General features: G+C 53.5%; 3 protein-coding genes across 3 annotated transcripts; 2 read left to right on the top strand and 1 right to left on the bottom strand.

Annotated features, from left to right (window-relative positions):
* The first annotated feature begins 661 nt into the window (after window positions 1–661).
* TGME49_246995 (hypothetical protein) lies at window positions 662–8,632 on the top strand. The gene is made up of 6 exons (XM_018780806.1): window positions 662–4,293; window positions 4,414–4,671; window positions 4,914–5,034; window positions 5,308–5,476; window positions 5,726–6,002; window positions 6,305–8,632. Exons 1-6 carry the CDS (start codon window positions 2,341–2,343, stop codon window positions 7,694–7,696), a joined length of 4,170 nt encoding a protein of 1,389 aa, XP_018634944.1. The 5' UTR covers window positions 662–2,340; the 3' UTR covers window positions 7,697–8,632.
* Window positions 8,633–9,254: 622 nt separating this feature from the next.
* TGME49_246990 (hypothetical protein) lies at window positions 9,255–16,669 on the bottom strand. The gene is made up of 7 exons (XM_018780805.1): window positions 14,904–16,669; window positions 14,077–14,122; window positions 12,942–13,447; window positions 12,601–12,655; window positions 11,353–11,432; window positions 10,268–10,494; window positions 9,255–9,893 (listed from the first exon to the last, which is right to left on the bottom strand). Exons 1-7 carry the CDS (start codon window positions 15,449–15,451, stop codon window positions 9,721–9,723), a joined length of 1,635 nt encoding a protein of 544 aa, XP_018634943.1. The 5' UTR covers window positions 15,452–16,669; the 3' UTR covers window positions 9,255–9,720.
* Window positions 16,670–16,718: 49 nt separating this feature from the next.
* On the top strand, window positions 16,719–22,792 carry TGME49_246982 (hypothetical protein). The gene is made up of 2 exons (XM_018780804.1): window positions 16,719–20,589; window positions 21,352–22,792. The coding sequence occupies exons 1-2, from the start codon at window positions 17,968–17,970 to the stop codon at window positions 21,856–21,858; spliced, it is 3,129 nt and encodes a 1,042-aa protein (XP_018634942.1). The 5' UTR covers window positions 16,719–17,967; the 3' UTR covers window positions 21,859–22,792.
* Window positions 22,793–23,136: the final 344 nt, after the last annotated feature.

Raw genomic sequence — 23,136 nt, 5'->3', positions numbered from 1 at the left:
CATAGACTGTTGAGGGGTTCCGATTAATGCTCAGTGTGTGCCAACGGCGTTTAACTACGGCAAGGAATCATGCTTTACTCTTGGCTCGCTGTACCAGTGGGGGAAATATTCTCTTCATGCGTATGTTCCACAACGTCCTCTAATGTTTGCGGACAAAGATCCGATGACTGCTGGTATTGTCCTCTCGAATGTAGAGTGGCCGAGATAGGTGCCCCATTGCGTTGGTGGTTTCGTCGCCCTTTTTCAGAGCACTCTCGACTGTTATTTCGTTTCCTTGTGAACGAGTCCACGCGGCATCCATCGCTCTGTCATACGTATATCGTGGCGTTACTGCACTCTTGGATCTTTTTAGCAGTCACAAACACGCGACAGATAACGTCTGCGCAGCACGTCTTGGCTCCTTCCAAGCTACATGTTCCTCCATCTTGCGCATCCGTGACGGCCGTGTCCACGTTTTGCTCGAAACATGTTGGAGAAGTTATTCAATTTGCCTGGCATCAGCTCATCTTCCGTTCCTGTGAAATAAGCCAGAGCTTCCCTCCAGCTCTAATTAGCTACCCAAATCAAGGAAGAGCGGCGAAGGCGTCTCGACCGCCACGCCGAGCTGACGCCGCCGAACATGTTGAATGCTCGTGTGCCTCCACTCTTGCACATACATTTTTTTTCTCCGAAGCGAGTAGAAAATTCGCCTTTGCCAGCTGTTTGTTTGAGATCCGGTGTTTGTGATTCTCGGAAGCCATCCAAGGAGCAACTGCGCTGGCCAAGCGCCTTTGAAGCGTTTTCTGGCGTCCAAAACAATGTGAAATTCATTTCAGGCGTTGAACGCCTAGACGGTGCTGTATGTAGGCGTTATAGCCGCTATTTGGCCATATCGCAATACTTATAGCCTTCCTATTACAGCGACGAACGGAGCGAGGCAGTTTGGGTGGCTAGACCAGGAAGGCACCAGCAGTGGTGAGGCATTTCGACGCTGGTCGACTCACCAGCCGCAGGTGACCGGATGGTTGCACTGCTTTTTTGACTTCGTCCATCGGTATCTTCCAGTTTGCACCTCGTGAACAATCCGTTTACTGTTGCTTGAAGATCGGCACGTCGTTTTTTTGGCCGAAGGTGCGCTATGGTAGGGGAAGGACGGCTAGCAACGAGGCGTCATACGGGACTCTGAAAATAGGTTACGCATATTCGGAGAGGGACATATTGGAAGGGGATCTTCGACTTCTTCAAGACTGCGTGTTAGTTTGCTCGTCCCCACTAGCAAGAAGCATGTTCGCTGGATGTTGCTGCTAGACCACAGCTGATTCAAAGATCTGCGTCCTTGCCAAGCATCCGTTTTTTGACAACGCATGAAAGGTGCTTCATTGAACGTATTGGCATTTCCTGATGAGCCGTTTTCCTTCGTGGTTCAGTACATGACAGTTATCAGCAGGTACATCTCTTTCCGATCTTCCCGTGAGTTCGGCTACGTTTGGTGATTTACTTCACCGAGTGCGCTGTCGCTGGCGTACTATACGTTGCAGGCCACTGTCTCGATCAGAGCGGGACCTGATCGTCCAGCCCTCTGCACGTCGAGTCATTTTCAACTGGGCTGCTGTCGAGTGCTTCTCATTCTTTGTGGACCATCGTTTGCAAGCGAAGAAGGCGATAATCAGTCAGTGCAACATATCTTTTTCAGGTATGATAAACGGTTTGCATGGCCTTTTTATTTGACCATGCCTGTTAACGCTCCGGCTGTACTATGGTGGTTGCCTGCCGTAACCGGTGACTGCCAAAAGGTTACGCTCGCCGATATTGATATTGCTCAGTTAGGTCTCCAGCTTGTATTTGATTCGATCGGGGTGCAGGGTGTATCGAGGTTCACACACAGTACACTTCGTGGGCGGGCGATAACGTTTGCTTGGAATGTTTACAATGGGAAGCTGTAGGTTGCAATAATAGGTTTGTTGTACGACGTTTACAAGAAACGACTGCGTTTTTCCGTGAATGAAGTGGTTTCTGACTGCGTGTACTTCTTCAGTATGCAACGGACGAGCATATCTTCTGAGCCATACTTCACTGCGTAGAGCGCATTGCCAGACCTCCAGTGAGCTTTAGAAAAGGAATTCACAGTCCGAGTTACTGATATGTTATACATACATATGCACTAGTAAAGTCACATGTTATACAAAGAATCCTTATACATGACTATTTATACAGCTGCATCATCGTGTATCTGCATATTCTTCTTCAGTTAATCTGGTCACTTCTCCATGTTTACAGGTATCCATGTGCATATTTTCTATGACCGATTCCACCTGCATTTGGTTTTGACTTATCAACGTGTAACTTTTGCGATCATAGGAAATGGCGGCAGAGGACTGCGGTGGTTGTGAATTCGGCGGAATCATCGGCACCGGCGATGTTGCGGCTGAATATCCGAAACTCTCGTCTGAAGTGGCGATTCTTCTGCAAGAAGTGGCTGGCGTGCGTTTGTCAGGTTCCTGTGAAGGTTCTGGTACCCCTGAGCAGTCTTCCACTGCCGACTCAGGGTCACCCGAGTCAGCTTCACCGTCCCGATCACAATCGATGGCGACGCAGCCCTTGAGTCAGTTGCTGTCTGCAGGAGACCATAAAACACTGGTCACTGGAGAGATTTTCCAGGCAACCACTAGCAGTGACGATCGCGAGGAAGAAACAAAGGGTCGGCATATTCAGGATACTCTTAGTCTTGGCCAGTTGAGGAAAGGGGAAGCTCACACGTCTACCTCATCTGAAGGCGGTTCAATTGAAGAGCGGGACGGAGCCCGGCAGGACGGTTTTGTTGACTTAGAAGACAACGCAAAAGTTAATCAGAGGGGAGAAGTCGACACATTAACATTGCGAGGTGGACGGAGAGAAGACGCAGAGGGTGAAATACTCTCTCTAGAATCGGGCGTTGTTGCCGCCTTTTCGTCTACAGCTTCCGCGTGTCACAAAGAATCCTCATCGTCACGCTTTCCCTGCAACCTGACTTCACCAAAACAGTCGGGCCTCAACGCATCCCATGAAGCTATTTCAAGACAGACGGAAAATATCACCGTCGGGTCACCAGATGAGAGTTGCTCTCACGATGCTCACTGCAAGTATACAACAGTCGGTGGGAGAGACGAAAGTATTTCAGGCGTGGACAGGGTGTTGTTGGATCTTGCCTCTGCATTGTTTGAGTACGTATACAGTGGCCTGGATTCACCGACGGTACCCCGCCAAGAACAACCGTTATCCTGTGAATTCGCCGAGTCAGTGAATACAATTTTTCAAGAAAATGAAACGGCAGGTAGGTTGCTGGAAGGCAAGCCCCGAAGTTCGCTCCCATCGAAGCTCTCTGTTCCACTGCCCGGATCCGGTCAGTTTGCATCAGCTTCTGCCTTGGCCGGCACTCTGTCCTCGCTGGGAATGGGAACTGGCAAAAGAGGCGACAGTATGTTACCGATCAGACGACAGGCATCAGATGGGCAGGCGAATGGGAAACATTCGGAGCAGGTCAGGTTCTCTGGATCAGCGCAAGAAGAGTACCTCAGGTCTCTTACCATCCCGATTCCTTCGACATCGTCTTTTCTCGAGCGCGAGCCTTGCGTGGGACAATCGTCATCTGACGTCGTAGCTGGCGTTGCGGCGCCCACCTCCGGCCCACTTGTGAAACGTATGTCGACGACTGTGTACAGTGAATCGCCGACAAGATCTTCAGCCAAGGCACATCTTCATTTTCTGCCTTCAGAGGGGGGAGGGCTTCGGCATCGCGAGCTAAACGAGGCAGGGGCTCAAGAAACAAAGGCGGCTGGAAGACGCGAAGCAACACGAAAAAAGTTTAGAAGAGAAGAACAGGGAACACCGAGCTTGAATGCTGCAGAAGGTCGAACAGGCGCTCGTGGCGAAGACGGCAGTAGAGGAGAGACAATAGAACATGAAAGTTCGCCATCAACAGAAGCATTTTTACTCCGCCTTCCCTGTAATCCATCCAGTTGTCCCACTTGCCTGCGGGCCGTGGAAATGGGAGACTCTGCGGTAGACACCCTAATGAACAAGTTGACAGGCCTCCATACGCGCCTTTCGTTGACTATGGACCTCCTTATGAGGCAACAACGATGTCAGCAGCAGATGGCTGTTTGGCTCTGTAAACTGCAGCGGCAGCGCCAGCGGTTGGGCGTAGAAGGCACCGTTCTTGATAATACTGAAGTGCGGCAGGACACACAGCTGGTATCACCATCGGAGGAAACGACGAATTTAGAGCGTGGAAGGGGCCCGCTGGCGGACGAACTGCAGCGACATAAACTATTAGCTGTAAGTGTTTGTCTCGCCTGTTTATCTTGAGTGCAGACATACAGCTGTTCAGACGATCTATCTAGCTGCGTACAAGATTCCATTTATGTTTGTGCATTGTCCCTCTTTTTCCACAACCAGGATGTTTCGAAGATACAGAATCAAAGCCAATACGGACGTCACGCCAGTGACGGCCACTTTCAAACTGCGTGGTGCCACGCCTCTTCAAAAATTAGAGAGGGGCGGCAACAGGGAACGATCGCTCTGGGGACAGGAGGGCAGCAATCAAGAGCAAGATCGCCCTATGTTTCCGAGTCAGCCTCAGATGGGCCCGCATGCAATTCTGGCATCTCTTTCGCCCAAAGTAGCGGCGTCAACAGAGACAACCGTCGAGGAGGGGTGAGTTCTTCATGAGGAACGGTAGTTCGGTAGGGTAGCCGTCAAATGGGTTTACATGCCACCTGACAGACACCGCCATCCGCCTTTTGCCTATAGATTGCATTACACCGTGTAAAGAAACGTTTGTGAGAGTTTCCATCGGTTTTTCAAAAGAAAAACACGTACGAGTTCTTGCCACTCCGCCTTACGTCCTAAACAATATAGACCACCAATCTGCGGTCCACTTCCGCCGGTCGTTTCAGGAAATTCAAGAATCCCAAGTCGTGCATCATCCGGAAGATCGACGACAACAGGGCGCTTCACTGGTACCAAAACAGTTTCCAGAGGATTACTCTCAGGCACCGTACTGGTTGCCAGAGCAGGGTACGTAAGGAAACTGAAGTCGGGGCAGGGACAGCATCTAAGTGCACGAAGTAGGAAAGGAGATGCTGAGTCCCCTTCGGTAATTATAAATCTTGCCGTTTCTTCTGTCTTCCCTTGACTTCGGCTTTTTCGGTGACACGGCAGCGTCGTCATAGTCTATTGCCTGAGCTACCAGAGGCTTCTGAGGGCTCAGCGGGAAGCATGGAAATCCGTATGAAGTTACGACAGTCGTTGATATACTCCGTTATACATCAATTTGCATTTATTTTTCAGGACCGGGCCTTCGGCGGACGCCTGTGCCACTGAGATTTCCTCCCCCTAAAGCAGAAGGCTGCGAAAGAAACAATCAGAGTTCTACTTCACCTGGTGCAGCAAGCAGCTCCACCTCTGTGTATTCTCGGGGCAGCAACGTGCGTCATGAGCAAGACCCATATCCACACAGGTAAGGAGCTGTGGCTAAATGGAGGATGATGATTCTCAGGTGTGTGTCGAGACTACGAGTAGAACGGTGGGAGGAGAGAGGCCCTATAGGTTACTCGTTCGGGGTATTTTCAACAAAAAGCTGTTATCTGGTGTTTATCTGGAACCTGACACGCTTGCATTCATGTCGAAAGGCCAGCTAGCTTGGAGGTGCGGTCGTTACACTTGGTGTGTTTGCCACATGTCCCTGGTTTTGCCGTTTCCTTGTTAGCTTGATGATCCAGTTGATTCAGCCGCTGCCGACGGGCATCAAGCTGGAGATGAAGGCACATCGACCTTCGTCATCGACTCCGACAAGCATCAGTGGGGAAACATCGGAGCAGCCGGTGCCGCGAGAGTATGCACTACGCGTCTCCCTCACTAGGCATGACACGAAATATATTTCTTTTCATTCTCTCCGAGGCATCCTTCCGGCGTACAACGAGGCTGTGAGGCTTCGCAACAAATTTGCTGGGCTTCCTTTCGTCCTTCCGGCGTTGACACTCGAGGTACGCCTAGTTGTGACCTGGAGGGGAAATGCGTGTGCACATCCGACTCAGACGGTCCAAGCAACTCGTTGTATTTTACCAGACGGGGTCGAGTAGCCTATCATGAGCTGATGCAGAGCAATCAAAAGTTGTGATATGCCTACCACCCCGTCAACACAAAGAAGATTCGACTCCTGCCGCTTTGGCGTCAGCGTTTGACGATGATGGCTAGAAACATGTTTGTTTCAGTCTTTCAAGAATGTGTTTTCTTCCCTCGATTCTTGATTGTCGCGTTTCCCGGGCGCCTCTATGCTTTTGCTCAGGAGTTGCAGAAGCGAAAGGGCGCACTGGAACAGAGGATTCCCCTTCGAGGTCATGGACCTCGCGAGGCCTTCATGACGGTCCAGCAGCGCATGACGTACTACAGACAAGTGGGAAGGAGACCGTCAACGTTCCGCACCACAGGGGGATCCTGTAAGGAAGGTGACAGTTCGGCTCCCGATGACAAAGATGGAGAGTGCTCTCGCCCCGGAGAATGTGGCAACAGTACTTCTGGAACGAGGTGTTCAGTCAACCCATGGAAATGGCCCGCCACACCTAAATGCACGGACCAAGATCCAGATTCAGAGATGTTGGGGGGGTCGGAGTCAGTTACCAGACAGGTCAATAATTTGCAGGCTTTCTCTCGTGGACCCTCTGCGTCTTCCGACGACAATGGTGTGACACAACGCAGTCATCAGGAAAACCCTGGACGATTTGCACCGGATTTCTCAGACACATCTAGGAGTCATAGTGAGACGGTTCGCTCGCTGCTAGCGAGCAAAGCTTCTGCCAGTGCAGTAAGGAAGTGTGCCAATGTGGAGCGGCCGTGCCCAGATGTAGAACAAACTGGAGAGGTGCAGAGCATTCCAATTACTCCTACGCTGTCGAGTTTGGAAGAAGTTGCCGCAATAGCTGGAGGTTGGCGAGTCACCGGCGGCACCCGACGTCAGACAACGCCATCTACCGACAGCGTTCCCCGTCGGCAACATACGAATCCACAGAGCAAACAAAACGACCCGACGTTAGTTTCCCCTCCACTTTGTTCAAAAGTTCGTACAAGCGACGAGACCAGGGTAGAAACGAGACTGAACAGTCAAGCTCAGGTGGAAGGAGCTGCAGTTTCAGGCAGACTTTCAGGCAAGCGACAAGTAGCTGCACCGTCTGAAGCGCTCAACAAACAAGGAAATCAAGATAGCGAAGCTTCGTCAGTTTCGGAAAGATGTGACCGAGCAACAAGGGAAGGCTTTTGTGAGAAATCAGGGCGGTCTGGCTGTTGCGCAGCATTAGGAAGTACAAAGTATACTGCGTCAGTGCAATCACGAGCTGCTGTTGCATCACTAGACGCCGAGGCTGATCGCAGGACCGCCGCCGCTAAGCGGCGGTTGGACATCCCCTCGTGGATGCAGACGGAACTAAGCAGTTACGTTGGTCCCATTTCCAGAGATACTGTAACGTCCTCCGTGTCAAGCAGCGATTGCAGTAGCAGGGAAACAACCGGCAGCTTCGAGACGAGGTCACTCGAAAGAACGCCCGAGACAGTTACATCAAAGCGGCGGGATCGAGAAGAGCTCCGTGATTTTGTGCTCGAGCTGGGACAGCGGGGGGAGAAAAGGCGACGGACACTGGATGAGCCAGAAAAGAAGGTGGTAGCGGACTGCTGTGGCGGACGCTAAAGATTGGAGGACGGGATGTTGCAGTTGAAGAGCTGCGTCAAAAGTTTGAGTGACATGGTGAGGACACAGTGACAAAATTTGGGTCTCTAGTTAGCTGACAGGTTCAGGTTGCATATACTCGAGTAGGTAAACGAACGGCAGTGTGTGTCTCTCGTATGATCTGAAGCAGGATGCGCTTCAGCCGGACAAGCGAGATTAGACGACCGCTCCTGAGCTCGTATTCAAGAGACAGATGAGTACAAATGAATAAGATCACTCGAATACGTAGATAGTTTTTGTTTTGTATGGCAGTGCCTCATCTGTGCTGTTTTGCGCGTTCGGTACAACGCTGGTGTGACGGGGGAGAAACAGACGAGGTTTTTGTTGGTGCTAGCCCTGCCCGTACACCGCAGGTTGCTTCTTTCTCCAGCCGTGAAAAAATGTTCTGTGTCGTCACACGTTCCTCTTGTTCCGTGTGGCGACTCTACGGATCTTGTGCGGGATCGACTCGCTGAAAAGGTGCTGCACAATTCGTCAGGAGGAAATAGTGATACCTGCACGAATCGGACGGCGTCAGCTCACTAAAAAGAGTTCTTGTGGAAACGATTCCAGGATTATGAATATAGCTTGGTACACAGAAGTTACCATGCCCTCCGCACAAAGCCGTTATCAGAATATAAAGATCATAGCTAAACCATTCATTGTCCCTCTACGACGACCTGCTTCCACTTTTCCATGCACATGCGCGCGGGCAATAGACTTCGCCGTTGGTATCCTGCGACGCTAATGAAGGACAAACAACATGTCTATATTGTACCGAACCCACGTCATAAATCCCTTGATTTTTGCAATTTTTCGTCCCCGGCAGGCAGCTGTACGGATCTCTATTGAAAGTACCTGTGCAGCCCTGGCGAATCTGCGGACCAGTGGACCTCTTGTTCTCTGTAGTGATTGACTAAAACAATTCGTTGACCGCCCTCAATGCGGCTTCCGTTCCGACAAATTCATGGCATTATTCAAGGCGGCGTTTAATGCTGTTCCTACTTTTTCAGTGTTCACTAGTATGCAGAAGGTACAGGGCCGGCGTGTGCTATAGCTACAGAAAAACGCAGCGATCAGGTTGGTCACAACGGAACTTGACTCCATGTTTTCTGTCAGCTCGATTTCCCTGGTCAGCTTTTCGTGGTAACATTCGTGGGTGTCGTTAGCGTCATGTTGTTCAACTTACATATTGCACAAAGATAGTATTTCCACCATCGTGGCTCCAGAAACATACCTGTTTTCGGTTAGAGCTTTCCTTTCCTCTGGATGATGTTTTAAAAGCAGGGGCAATACAGGCGCGCCTGCTGGGATGCTGCCTCATGAGCGCAGACGTGGGCTGTAGTTTAGACTCGCAGTGATCGGGAAACATAGCCAGGGTGGTGTGCGTGCATGAAGTGGTGACCGCAAATATGGAAGACATTCTGAAATAGAGGGAGCACTCGTCTGACTGTTCTCGGCACACTTGCCCTTTTGAGCCAAGTGAGAATGCACTGTGGCATAACAGAGACATTTCTGCTTTATTCGAAATCAGAGAGTTGCCGGGAGCTATAGAGTGGGTTCTGTCGAAAAGAAGAATCTTCTTCAAAGCATTCCGTTACGCGGGACGGGAGTCTAGAGAGAACTGCAGGTCAGGAAATGGGCTTCGATATCACAATTTGCTGCCCAGATCGCTTTCGAAAATTGTATTTTCAGCAGTGTGGTTGTCTCTGTCACAGTAAAGCGGTTGCTCGGTGTGCATTTCAAATTTTTCTTCTTCCGGTCGTCTGTTTAAAACCGTCCGGCGTCTCGGCGCCCCCCTTAGAAGATCTGCTCCACCAGACAACACCAAACTAGTGAGGAAAAAAATTGTTTATCGACATTTGTCGGGAAAACAGGTGTTTTAGGAACGACTTCCACCGAAATGGAATCCATCCTGCGCGTTGTGTCTAAATAATCTTGAGACTCTCTTTACTCGGCAGCCGTGGACTCCCCGTACACAGGTTCGACTTCGAAGACGGAAGTTCCTACACTACGACGGATCCCGAATTTTTCGCAGTGATTTTGGGGACGTTAGATGAAGCACGCCTGGTTGCCTTGGCCATCTTGGCGGGTGCAGCAGGGGCGACCGAAGGATCGGCTGTCATTCGCCGAAGTTCAGCAAGCCGCTGCAATTGCCGCTTTGCAGCAGTAGGTTTCACTGTGAAAGAAAATACACAATGCAGCGCGACAAAAGGTGAAAACACCACCTGATGCGTCGGAAACGCGGTAAAAAGGGGTAAGACGGCAACGTCCCTCTGCATGACTGCTGATCTAATTCTCTCATTGCGTCGTCGCTCTCGACTCTGGCTACTGACTCACAGCCGTGCCATCGTATCCCGGTGCCACACGGTGGTTAGGAGGGGGCAGAGGCTGTTTTAGCCTGTTCGCCATTCCTAAAACCACCCTCAAAAAACTTGCATCGGCATCTCTAAATCGCCCTTTTAACGCTTTTGCGGTCGGACCTACAGACGTCCCGGCTGGTGTTCACTTGCCTACGGTGCCACCGTGTGTCCACATACTAGCTTTGCTTACTTCCCAGAGCTTTGCTGAGCTTCGTCGTCAGGTTTCCCGTCTTCTCTTTCTCTCTCTCGCGAGCTTCCGTGTCGAGGAGAGCCTGCTGAACCTGTTCCGCCTGATCGGGCTTTACAGAGACGTTGGCTTGTCGCTTTTTCTCAGCTTTCTCCAGAATTGCTCGCTTCGATTCTTCCAGGACGTCCATTAACCGCTGCGTGTCGCGGCCAACTCGAGCGTGCACCGCCCTGAAAGAGTTCGAGGGGGAAAAAGCAGAGTGGCACCCGCAAGAAAGGCATCAAATACACCCGGCAACATAGATGGAGCGCAACGTGACCGACGAGGCAAATGCTTGCAGAGAAAGCCGAGGAAACTGTGCGAGCAACATGAAGCAGTGAATAGCATTCGAGGAACCCCAGGAAGTGCTGCCAGACGCTCACAGTCGGAAAAACGATAAATGAAATTGCTTCCAGGAGCGGATTCGAGAAATATCGCCTCTAGGAAGGACGAAGAAACATCGTCTACGCTGACGGAATGGAATATTGCGTCGACATCATGAAGACCGAAGCAGAATCAACGAGAAGAGGGCACGCGTTCCGCACAGAGTTGAAGGAGAAACATGCACCACTTTCATTTTTCGCGGAAAAGAAAATCTTCGAACCCCGTATTTACTACAGACCCGACGAGAGTGCCAAGACGGCTATCACTCCAGCATTGCGATAAATCCTTCAGAAGCATCTTCTGTATTTGCTACCTTATGCGCCAAGTGGTAAAGCACCGAATTTAGATTCCGAGATACATATGCTCGAATCCTTTCTCTGACGAATGAGCACATGTACACCTTTCTGCAGTCCCCATTCTTCTGTTCCTGGCGCCTCCTACGTTCTCTTTCGACAGTCGCCGGCCTCTTCGAGAGGAAAAGCCCCAATTCAGAGTGACGTGTGTCGTGAGTCGGAGAGGGGAGAGTCGAAGTCTCTCCTTCCGCAGTACTTGTACAAAGAAATCTCCCAACGTTGTATTTGACCCAATGACACTTCAGGGCGAGACCCCCCCATCTGTCAACCGCGTTTTCAGAAGCCGAAACACGAGAAAGACGCAAACCTTACCGGGTCTTTTCCAGTGCGGTTGTGGCCACTCCGTCCGGGCGTTGAAGAAATTTATCCAAACCGTCTAACTCGCGGAGTGCCTGAGTAAAACGCGACAGGGGAAGTTCCCTCAAAATGCGACTGTTTATTGTTTAAACTGGACTTTTAGAAGTAAAATGGTAAATTTAAAATTAACAGTCCACGCGAAACAGAGCGTGCAGTGTGAAAAGGAGGGGCACGCCTGCAAATCCAAATGCGCACGAAGTCCAGAGGAGTGGGAAAAAACACGTTTTCTGCCCCGCAAAGTGGACCCCAAACGCGAAACATGTGATTTCCAACGTAGTGCATGCAACCGATTTTGCCTTCAGAAGTGCGTCGAGGCATTCGCACTAAATTTCCAGAGACCACGGAAACGAAGAGCCGAGACAGCTGCGAGAAATATTCAGGTGCAGGCGACTTCTTTCATGCACGGAACGTGAAGGTAAACTCGAATCCAACACGAGCCGTGAGACACAAAGACCGCGGAGCCACGAGTTTCACGAAGTGTAGGTGAAGAGGAAACATCTTGAGACAGCCATGAGTTCGATTCTTGCATGCATCGATTATGAACGACGACGCACAGATCGACACAGTTGCACAAGCTATGTCGTATTGTCTCTCGGAAGGCCCCCAACCTTTTTGTGGATCAAACACGCCGCTTCCAGCTTCTCTAGCCAAGTGACGGCCCAGAAAAATATGTGCTCCATTCTGTCACTAAACTACATCCTCGTCGTCAATTACGCCGGGGTAACAGACCAGCGAATCTGTAAAGAAATTTGAGCCTCGGACTGGATCCGGACCTCGGTGTCGGCTGTCACATTCAAATACAGCTTTTCAAAAAGCGAGCATTATCTGGAAGACGAGAATCGTGATCGCCCTACGGAAACAAGACGAAATCTTGAGCCTCTCAACAGACACTGTCGACAGCAGAAAGCTCTTTCGGTTTCCGTGGACAAAGTGACAGATTCCCTTATCTTCGCCCCCCATGGGCTGCATGATTCTTGAACGCGGTTCAACTGAAGTCTTTTTTCTGCAGCTTAAAAAGCCACGGAGCTCCGCAGCAGTCCAACCGAGGTGCCCACGACCTCGTCACGAGGAAGGCAACTGTCTACTCTCCTCCTCCTAAACAGCCTCGAACAAAGACCTTCGAGATCGAAACACGTCGTGTAACGTGGGCAGCCTGTCCTACCAAGAAGAAGCTTTAAATAAAGACCGCCTCAGTTGACATACCGTTTCGATCAGCTGCTTCAGCTCGGTGCCGGGCTGCATCGCCGCGTTGAACGCTCTGAAGACACGACAGCAACGAGGCAGGCAGCTATGAAAGGAATGGCCTCCGAAGCGGTTCGAGCACCTGAGCTGTCTTCTCTCGCTTTCGACACGGGTGGTAACAGGAGTCCATCTTGGTCTGCAAATTCGCCAGTTGCCGCGATTCACAGACACTTCAGGAAGCCGTGTTCGCCAGGAGTGACTCACGCACAACGTAGGCAGTCTGGAAGGTCAAAAGACGAAAGCCACCACACTCAATCCGATCCGCGACTCCGCCACGTTCCGCTTGTCTGCAACCGACTTACTTATCGTCAGAATCGCGAGACGCGTTCTCTCGACCTTCGGGTGTCTCTGTCCGTTTGCCCTCGCCCTCCTCCTGCAACACACTCGACGAAGTCCGCGTCCGTTGTCTCCCGCCCTCCGCCCGCGACCCAGCGTCACTTCTGTCATCGATCGGGTCTCGACTGAGAGTTGAACGCGCGCCGCCTCCGTCGTCGCTTCGCCGTGTAGAGCCGCTGAGGCGCCTGCGGCCCCCCGAGCCTTCGTCCCTGGAAGCGCTTCTGTCCACTCTCAAGGTTCCGTCTTTTCCTTGGCGAACTCCCGGGCGCCCCTCAGCGGACTCTCCGGCTTCGCCTGCGTCTTGTCGCTCCTCCGTGTCTGGTCCGCTGAGCACCCGCCTTCGCTCTTCGTTGCGTCTTCCTGACTGCGGCTTCCCCACTCGCGAATCCGCAGAAGCGAGCTCTCCAGACTGTCTGGACGCCGGCGCGTCCGACCCACTCTCTGACTCAGAGGACCTCTTGCTCCGGCGCACCTGAGTCCGAGGACAATGCGCACATGGAGAGGAGTGAAGCGCCGAAGACCCGGTCCCGCATGAGAAGCGTCGGCAAGTTGAGGGCGAAAAGCGGAAAACACGCATCGACGTAAAAGCCACCCCGAGCAAGGAGATGTACAGAAAGGCCAAGCTGGGAACGGATCCCGAGTTCGCTTCGGATTTCCTTAATTTTTCATTCCTTCGGAGAGTGCGAAACGAAGACTCTACCACTGAAGTCTTCTGGTCCTCCGGTGTGCCTGTTCATTCGATTTGAGGTCTGGACAGTTGCAGACCAACAAGCCAGCAGGGGAAGGCGGAAGGACAGCCGGAAAGAGGGAGGAAAAGAAACGGAGGGGGTATCTTGTGATTGTGATGTACACCTCAGTTGCTAGGCAGTTACGAGAAACAAAGGAGACCTGGCCGCGCTCTGTCACCGAACTTCTCACACTCTCTCGACGCTTGACACGAAAGTTAGCAGCAGGGGTCAACGTGTTCGGAGGAACAACAAGCAGACGACGCAGGGAAACGTTCCAGAAGAGAGAGAAAACATGGAGAGCATGGCACAAGAGACGACAGATCAGAGACAAACGAGCCGGCAGGTTAGAAAAATGAATAAGGTCCCGACTTACGCGGCTCGCTTCCGACTGGAGGTCGCCATGAAGGCTCGGTTTGCGCCTGGTGCAGAGAACACACATACGGAGGCAGAAACTCGCTGAACAGGAGACAAAGTCATCTCGCGGAATCCCCTGTCAGCAAGGCGTCCAAGCGCTCTGGAACGCGCGCCAAGAGGGAGAAGAAAAAAGAAATGGAGGCCAAAACGCAGAATGCGAAGAATACCGCGACACACACTGAAGAAAGAAAAGAGCTCCTGCAGAGCTGCATGTGCACAAAGACACACCGAAAGAACGCGGTTTATCGGCATGCTCGGACTCTGAACTCGTCTTGACACTTTGACTTCTTGGTTGCAACGGCCTTCGACCTCCAAATGCGACGAAACCACTCTCGAGAGAAGTACTGCTAAGACCACATCGAACATCAGAAACGCCCATGCAAAGACGACGAAAAAAGTGACGCTCCGGACAAATTCACGCGCCGGGTCAACGCCAAAATTTCGCCGGAAGAGAAAGTGGCGTCGAACAGCTGTCCCGAGTGCGGAGCACACGAAGAACTTTGTAGACACACCGAGAACTCGTACGCATTCCGACGAATACGAAGGAGCTGTCCGATTTGGAAGGACGCAGACTGTGTCGAAAACGTTTTCCTCCCTAACACATTCACTCGAAAAGAGAACGTCAGTACAGACACCGAGAACTGTGGTCTCAGCCCACACATCTCCACTGAATTCGGAGGCAAAACTTGGATCTGGTAAACAAAGACCTTCAAGATCTAAACCAGTAGTCCACCTCTTAGTATATACTCCCCAGCGACAGCTTATTATAAATACTCCTGGGCTTACCTGGCGGCGCTTCCGCGCGCACTTTCAGATCCAGGTTTGAGACTCGCCGCCGATGAAGATACAGGCAGACCGTCTTGGCTTTTGTCCTTGACGCGGCCCGTTGTCTTTCTGCTTAGTTCCACTGTCTCCCGAGTACTTTGCTGTGACTCTTCAGCTCGAGATCGAGAGCTGTCAGAGAAGTCGTTGCGGACTCTTGGCGGGTCTTTGCTGGACGCAGACGACTGGAGACTCCTGGGATGCGAGGTGCGGTCGCGAGGTTCAGCTTCAGCCTTTTCCCGCAGACTTTCAGGGCCACCGAGGGCGCCCGGCTCTTCGCCCAGCACACTTTGTCCTTGTCCCCCCATGTTTGAGGAGAGACCGGAAGCGGAGCTTCGGGGCTTCGCGAGCGCCGGTGCGTCCGCGTCTTCCTCGCCCTGAGGAAAGGCCGTCGGCTCGGGCAGTTCTCTCTTTTCCGCTCCAGGCCGACCACTTTTCTCCGCCTCACTCGGCTCGCGCCCTTTGCGGCTTCTGCGCTTCCCCACGAACGTCTGTAGACTCCACGGCCTCATGGCGGCCACAAGCGGAATGCGCTTTTGACGCGGAGGCGACGCGGAGGAGCGCGGGAGAAGGCGGAGGCGGCAGACAAAGTCAGTCACTCAGCTGGCTGCGGGAAAAGGAGAAAAGAAGGAGGAGCCGAGGGCCGGCGGAACTCTCAAACAGGGAGAGTGGCGAAGAGCTTGGCCGAAACAAAAGAAACGAAACCGAAAGAGCAGAAGGCAGGACATACCCTCGGGAACGCCAGAGACACGCAGCGAGGTGCGTCGAGAAGGTCAAGGAAGCTCGTGGAGACAGAGTCGAGGTTCCAGAAGGAGGCCGAGATTTTGCAGAAGCCGCGATCGGTCAACCACTCGCAACCTGAAAGCCGCGGCCTTTTACATCTGATCCTCTTCATCGACACATTCCAGTGGCCGAGACAGGCCGACGAAACCTAAACGACATGAACGAGGAGTTCAATGCACAGCTACGCAGGACCCAGAAGACGCTTGCAGGCGATCTTGTCTCGGAGGCGATGACACCCCGGAGCGGGCGAGAGAGTTCCACGGCAGGAATCGACCCGGAAGCGCGGCTGCTTGTAAGACAAACAGAGAGCGGCATAGCACTCCCAAGAAGTCTGTTCCAGCAACTATACGCGTATGAGTCCAAACGTGGACGGACTTGAAAAAATGAAGGAGAGCCTCTTGCTTTGGTCCAGGGACCCCCCCAAAACAGCACCCTTGTAGCGCAGAAAAGAGCGGGGTACGAAGGCGTCGCCCTACAGCAGCGAAGAGGATCTACGAACGCACCGCTCTATTCGAATTCGTGTCTGCACACCGAAAGTACTCTCACACAATAAACAGACACACTACAATCTCTACAGAGAGACTGACTGCGACTCCCGTCACGAGGTACAACTGGCGAAGTCTGCTTGGGCGCTACACGCGCCGCAAAACCACGAAAAGAGAGGCGGTTTTGCCCGATTTTCTCGCCGAAGCGGTGAAGATCCGCCACGAGTCTCGTACGGAGCCAGCACCCGAAAAAATTGAACGACTCGGGTTGCCTCCTCAGTGGCGAGAAAACGCATTTCGATGAACAACGGCGACCCAAAAACCACGGGTGCCGTTGAAGAATCCAGCCTCACACGCGGGAGCTTTTCTTTTTCAGGCTGACGCACCAAGTGGACAGAGAAGAAAGTGTCTTTGAACTGCAAAACTTCTTCAACTGTTTCCCTGGGTCTTTCTGAACCGAATGCCTGGAGAAGCGCGAAGCGGAGGAACATCGACGCCTCCCAGGCTCTCCGCCAGCTTTTTTTGTAGCGCGGTGAATGCTACCAGAGGACCCTCGCTCCCAGTCTCGGTGTGTCTTCTCAGCGTCTGCTCGTTGTCTTTGATGGAAACACACAGTTCCCGTTTTCTTCTCCGGGCGAAGCTGCATTTGTGACCACGGAAATCCTACTGAAGTTGCTCCGTTCACGAAACCAGCGCTGGTAGCTCGTGCGTTGATGGCACTTTCCGCTTTTCAGCGAAAAGCCGCTGGGCGCTCGACGAACGGTTGAACGTGTTAGCTGACGCCTCTCTTCTCCCGGGTACGTTGTGGCCGGCGTGCGTTCTCCTGAAGAAAACACAGGGAGACTTGCCGGTTCTGTGGAGGCTATCGCTCTATAGAACCGCGGAAAAGAAGCAGAGAAACGAGACACGGAGAGAATCCGGTACCCAGGACAGGCAGGCGTTCTTGGCACCGTACTCGGGGGAGGAAACGCGATCCCCAGGTTCCGCACTCTCCAGTTTGTAGAACCCGTTGGTACAGCAGTCATCAAGAACTTGGTTGCCGGGGCGAGCACAACTGAGTTCCACTCAGAATCCGAGGCGCAGCAACAGTCCAGAAGGTCACCCGTTTTGTGCGCCAAGAAGCATTCACCGACATCGTTTCGAGAAAGCCAGTTACGGTTACCGCAGTTCTTCCGGCGATGCTGCGTCCTTCGAGACTTTCTCTGCTTGCCAGCCTTCTTTCACGGGAGCAAACGTCAATCACGTCGTTTTTCGTGCAAGGTTACGCCGTGGAGTCTCGCCCACTCTAGCCAGCTTCCCACGTGTGCAGCCACGCGGCCCGATGTACATACACCCCACTGCGTGTGTTGGCTTTTGTCTGCAGTTTCCGTGCAACATTGTTGATTTCCGAATTTTCTTGGCGGGTGCGTTTGGTGGCGAAGGGGTCGCGTGGAATCGTTGGTCCAAGTTTCAGCAGTCGCCTTGTCCGTGTCTGCTCAGCGGGCGTTTGGAACACAGTGCTCAAGATTCGCGTGTTCCCGCGACTGGGTTTTAAGTGTGCCTTTGCCTCAATCGAACGCCGTCTTCCGCCTTTTCTGCGAGCCTTCCGAAAGAGTCTCTGCGCTGCCCAGTCTGTCAGACGCTGCATTTATTAGACGCCGAAAGTCAGCCCCGAAAAGGGGTTGGCGTGGGCTGTTCTGTCGCTTGTCTTGTGCCTACCGTACGCCCGGTCCGTTCCGCGGTTCTCCTTTTGTTGTCCGCGGGTCCCACCGGCTCCGCCGATGATGGCGGCGTTATCCTTTTCGCAGGAAAGCCCCTGGAGGGTCGCGTGTCACATTGGCCTTTTCCTCTCGCTGCTTCGGTTCGTCTTGGCTCTCCCGTGCCTCGCTCTTTTTTCCCTCGGGACTTTTTTCCTGCTGCTTCTCTGGCTGCGTAGACTGCCGCCGCCCGCCAACTGCGTGGCTTTCTTCCACCCTCAGTGCGATGCAGGGGCTGGCGGCGAGCGCGTTTTGTGGAGTCTGGTCGCTCACGAGTTGCGGAAATGCACGCAAGGGCGCCAGAACGCTGAGACAAGGAACGCAGCTGAAGCAAGAGTTCGGCCACAGGGAGACGGCCGCGGCCGGACAGGCGAAGCCGGACAAGACAACCCAGTGGCTGAAGGCGGCAGAGAGGACGAGCAGGCGTTTCCCGTGTGCGGCGACGCTGCGAGTTGTCCGACGCGACGCTTCGTTGCGGTATACGTACGCCACGACTCCCCCTGGCTGGAGTCACTCGAACCTGTCGACCTCCCGGATGTGAGACTGGGTTTCCAGTTCTCTGGTGGCTCTGTTTCCTCTTGGCTCCTCAGCGTCGAGTCTGCTCTTTTGCACTTCCTCTCCGTGCTTCTTTCTCTCATTCTGGGCACTCGCTTCCACAGGCCTCGCGTTGGCTACGCTGTCACGGCGGGAAGCAGACCTGCGCAAGACCTTTTTGCGTCTTTTTCAGTCGATCTGGACCCGCTGCTTTCCCCGGAAGACCAACAGCCGAAACCCCCACGTAAATGGACAGCGCGGCCGGCGACTGTCGAGACCAAGGCTGAGCGCTCGAAGTCGCCCTCCCTTCCTTGCCACACTGAGACACGCGGGGGTCTCCCTTCGTCGTCGCTCTCTCTTGAAGCCTCTGAAGGAAAGGCCAACGTCTCTTCTCTTGACTGCGCCCTGCCGTCTCCGCTGGTCCTTGTCCCAGTTCGATCCTCCACGTGGCTGCTGCCCTGCTGCTACCCGTTCTGCTCGCTGCTCTGTCAAGGCATCGCGGGCGGGCTGGCCGCTATCGAGGTGCTTCTCCTGGGCGTGGCGCCCTCGCTCTTCATCGACACCGTCGGTTTTCCTGCGGTTTCGTTCGTCATCGCAGTGCTGCAGCGCTGGCAACGCTTCTCGCTCAACTGGAGATCGGCTGGTGACTCGCAAGGCACAGTCCAAAGAGGTTCTTCAGCCACATCGCGGGTCTGCGGAGCCGCCGAAATGAAGGGAAGTGACGCCGCGGTCGACTGCAGAGCCCCGCGCTTCACGCGACTTCGGGTGTACATACACTACCCTTTCGTCAGGGCCTGCCTTCTGGAAGCAGCGGAGAGGAACTACGCGGTCACGCAGAAGGCATGGGGCAGGACAGAAGCGCCAGCGGCCACCGCGTCGTCTGAAGGAGGGAAGGAAACGGATTTGCGTGCAGAGAGACAGACACAGGACGAGCGAGAAACACACAAGCCGGTCCCGCGCGCGCCACGGCTGCTGCTGTTTCTGGGCAGAGGCACCGCGTTTCTCCGGCTCGCGTACTATCGGTTTGTGACCTCGGCGTACGTGTGGTGTCTGCGGTTCGCTTTTAACGGCAACCAACTGTCTCGAAAGGCTTCTGTAAAAGACGCAAAGGGTGCCGGGAGCGTCGAGAGAGAACGTGGAAGCGCGGGAGTTACAAGAGACAGAGAAGCCGATGAGCTCGCGAGTTTCTCGTGCTGCAACAGTTCGTGGACGCGAAGGGAGATCCAGAAACTTGTGGATCCCGGACGTTGGAGAAGTTCTGGAGACGACGAAAGAGGCACATGCTGTCGTCGTGGAGACCCTGAGTCAAGTGAAGAGTGTTTTCAGGTCCCCGTCGCCTTCCCTCCGTGTCAGCCTCAAAGAAACATGGAGAAGAAGGCGTCGATGACCCTCTCGAAAACGCCCCTGAGTAGACGGCCTCCGCGCATCATGTCCATCGCCCAGTTTCGTCCCGAGAAACGCCACACGTTCCAAGTTCGGATTTTCAAGGAGATGTGTCGGGCGTATGGACACTTGCTGCCTGGCCAGACGCACCTGGTCGTTGCTGGAATGGTGAAGAACAAATTAGATGCGAACATTGTGCAGGAAGTCTGCTCTCTTGCGTACCAACGCCGGGCTTCTCAGCAATCGCCTGGGGAGAGAGGCCTGGGGAGTGTGCCGGCAGGAAAGGCAAGCAGCAGCCTTGAGGCCATCACAGGCGCGGCTTCGGTTGCCGGATTGCTCCCGGCCCACAACGAGGAAGGCTGGCGTGCGCTGCCGTCGACGAACGAGACGGCAAGGGAGGTGGGCAGCCAGGACTCCGCTGCGGCTCGAGAGGCGTTGGAGCCCCGCGACCTGGGACAAGAAGAAGCGTCTCTTTGGTGGAGACAAACCGCGAGTCGCGGCGGGGCGATTCTCATCAGTTCGCGAGGTTTCAGGTGGGTCGCGAGTGCTGCGGCTGCTGGAGCGGTCATCGAATCTCATCTGGCAGATGTGGCGCTGAGACGTCGAGACAACACACAAGTCGACAGCGGTGAACTTCGCAAACAGGAAGTGGATTTCTGGGGAGAGCACGTGTTCCTCTTGGTGAATGCAGAGTTCGCGATTCTCGACCAAATGGCCGAGACGGCAAAAGTAAGCCTTTTCAACGGCAGGGCCGGGAGAAAGCTTTGTCTCGAGATTCCTTGTTTCCTGGGCCAAGTTCGCGCGTACTTTGGTGCCTGACCTGAGTGGCGTTGTCTGCCGTTCGAGGACACCCTATGCTCGTACCACGACTTTACGTTATCTGCCCTTCGGCCGCACGCAGACACGCTCTTCCTCTGAAGGGGAATGGCGATGGATACGCTGGAGATTTCTCTTTAAGCCAGAACAGATTCAACCACTTGCATGCACTCTGTGTGCTTCCAGTACTTGCGGACTTGAACCGGCAGGTTTTTCCTCGGAAATCAGTGCTCCATCTTCTGGGCTGGTTAGAGTGTCGCGTAGCGGAGAAACGACGCTCGACAGCTCTATCCCCATGCGTTTGCGACTCCTGAAAGAAACTTCGAAACGGGTTTTGACTGCCTCGCTCGAGAATTGCCTTCGTTAACATCCAAGGGGAAAGAAAGAGCTGTCGAAGGTCTGTTCACGATCACCGCCAGCGGTCAGTGCGTGTGTGCGACGTGCTGCCACAGCAGCGCGGGGACCCGCGAGGGTGTCGAGAAAGAACCGGAACTGTCGAGTATGGACCAGACCGGTTCTTCTCCTAAGAATGCGTGTTCAACGTGGATCAGCTAGAGAAGCAAGCACAGTCGTTTCTTTGTTGTTTGTGTGAGTAGTCAGCTAGTCTCTCGTGCGTCCTGCGTTTCACCGTTCTGTTTCACCGTTCTGTGCCTGTCTGCGCTTGCTCTAATGCAGGTTGGTCTCCACACAATGGCGGAGGAACACTTTGGCATTGCCGTTGTGCAGTTGCTCTGTGCGGGCTGCTGTGTCGTGGCACACAACAGCGGAGGTCCACGGGACGACATTTTGGTGGCGAAGAGGGGGGAGAAGTCGGAAGAGAGTGCGAATGTCGAGTCTAGCCAGGTTGACGCGCCTCACGCGTTAGCACTGACGTGTCGCGGAGAGTACGGATTTCTTTGTTCAGACGAGACCGAGTTCGCAGCCACGATTGCCGCCGTTCTTTCAGAGACCACAGACAGCTGCAGACACTTTTTGCCAGATTCACGGAACGCCGCAGGTACACCGATGCCTCTGTCGGCAGACGCAGTCGCGGAGAGTCTTCGCGACTGCAGCAGCAGACCGCTTTCGCGAGACCTGTGGTCTGCTGAGATGGCGACCAGAGCTTTAGAAAGCGCACACACACGCTTCCTCGACGACGAGGACTTTGGCTTCCTTGCAGCAAGCGTTTTGCACCTCCAGTAGAGCGGTGCGCGACTCGCCGGGGAACAGTTGCCTGGCGTCACTGTCGTTACCCTCGCTCTTCTGCACGGGTGCAGCACCTGCGTACGAGCGCCGGCAGTGACTGCCCCCTCAAACCCGTGAACAGCGGTCAAGAAATCCAGAACAGTGACGAACAAACCGGCACTTTCGCCGCAAAGCTTTCACGGGGAGAAGTGCCAGCTAATCTCCGCGTGTTTGTGGTAGTTGTGAGCAGCGTACTGTGGGTGGCTTGTGCTTTATGAAGAGAACGCAACACTCCCGCAGCCTCACTCGTGGCTCCGCTTTTGCGCTGCGTGTCTGGTGCAGCTGGACGGCACAGTGAATGCAGTTGTTGTCAGAATAGGTTGTTAGAGAAAGAGACGTCAGAACGGTGGTCATGAAAAGCAGACACGGATCTGCCCTCTACAGAGAAGGGCGTTTCCTTCCATTGTCGTGGAAAAGTGGGGTGGCGTAAACGCTGGCCGTTGACGCGTCGAGAGATCTTCAGTCCAAAGTAGTAAAACCTGTTTCCGAATCCAGTGACGTTTTTGTGGAGAGCGACTTGTTTGTTTGGAAACACAGATGTTTGTCCGTTCTGTCGGATTTGTCACCTGTTTTAGGTCAGTGCATTGTTGTAGAGTGCGCGTGGAACGCTGAGGCTCCGAAAACGGAGTTTGTGCCATATCCGCAAACTGTTTATCTGTGAGGGTGCTTTGTTGAAGTTGTTTCATAACGTCGTAGCTCTGTTCAGGCGCGCTTCTTGTACGTGCGGCCAAAGAGGTCCTGCGTTATCGTCACACCACCTTAGCTTGTCATTCTTTTTTCACCCAGATAAGTCGGAGCACAGTCTGACAAAAACTGCTCAGAACCCGTGAAAGAAGTGAATCCGCTGAACAGAGAAGTCCCATTGTTTCCTATGAGTGAAACCCAAACCCTGAAGAACATTGCATTTCTTTGTAGTGAAACACAGACGCTAAAGAGCACTGCGTTCCTCTTTACTGCGCAGCAGAACGAACACAGTACCACTTCAAGAGTGTGCGGAGGGAACATTTCCCCTGGATGCTGTCGTTTGACCAGAGTAGATAAGTGGACACCGACCGGTTTCTCGTCGCTTGGAACAGCGCGCTGTCTGCAGGTGAAGCTGTCTCATGATTTTTGCGTGTCTGGCATCGTCAAGGAGGTCCTCTGAACCGCGGTTTCAACGTGCGCGGGTCAATTTCACACATTCCACTTAGAATGAGAAGCCCAAATTCTCTCTGCCCTTCGTTCCACGCGAGTTTC

Source organism: Toxoplasma gondii, chromosome XII (assembly GCF_000006565.2).
Source record: "Toxoplasma gondii ME49 chromosome XII, whole genome shotgun sequence".
NCBI classification, from domain to species: domain Eukaryota; phylum Apicomplexa; class Conoidasida; order Eucoccidiorida; family Sarcocystidae; genus Toxoplasma; species Toxoplasma gondii.
This window is presented reverse-complemented; position numbering and strand designations above follow the sequence as displayed.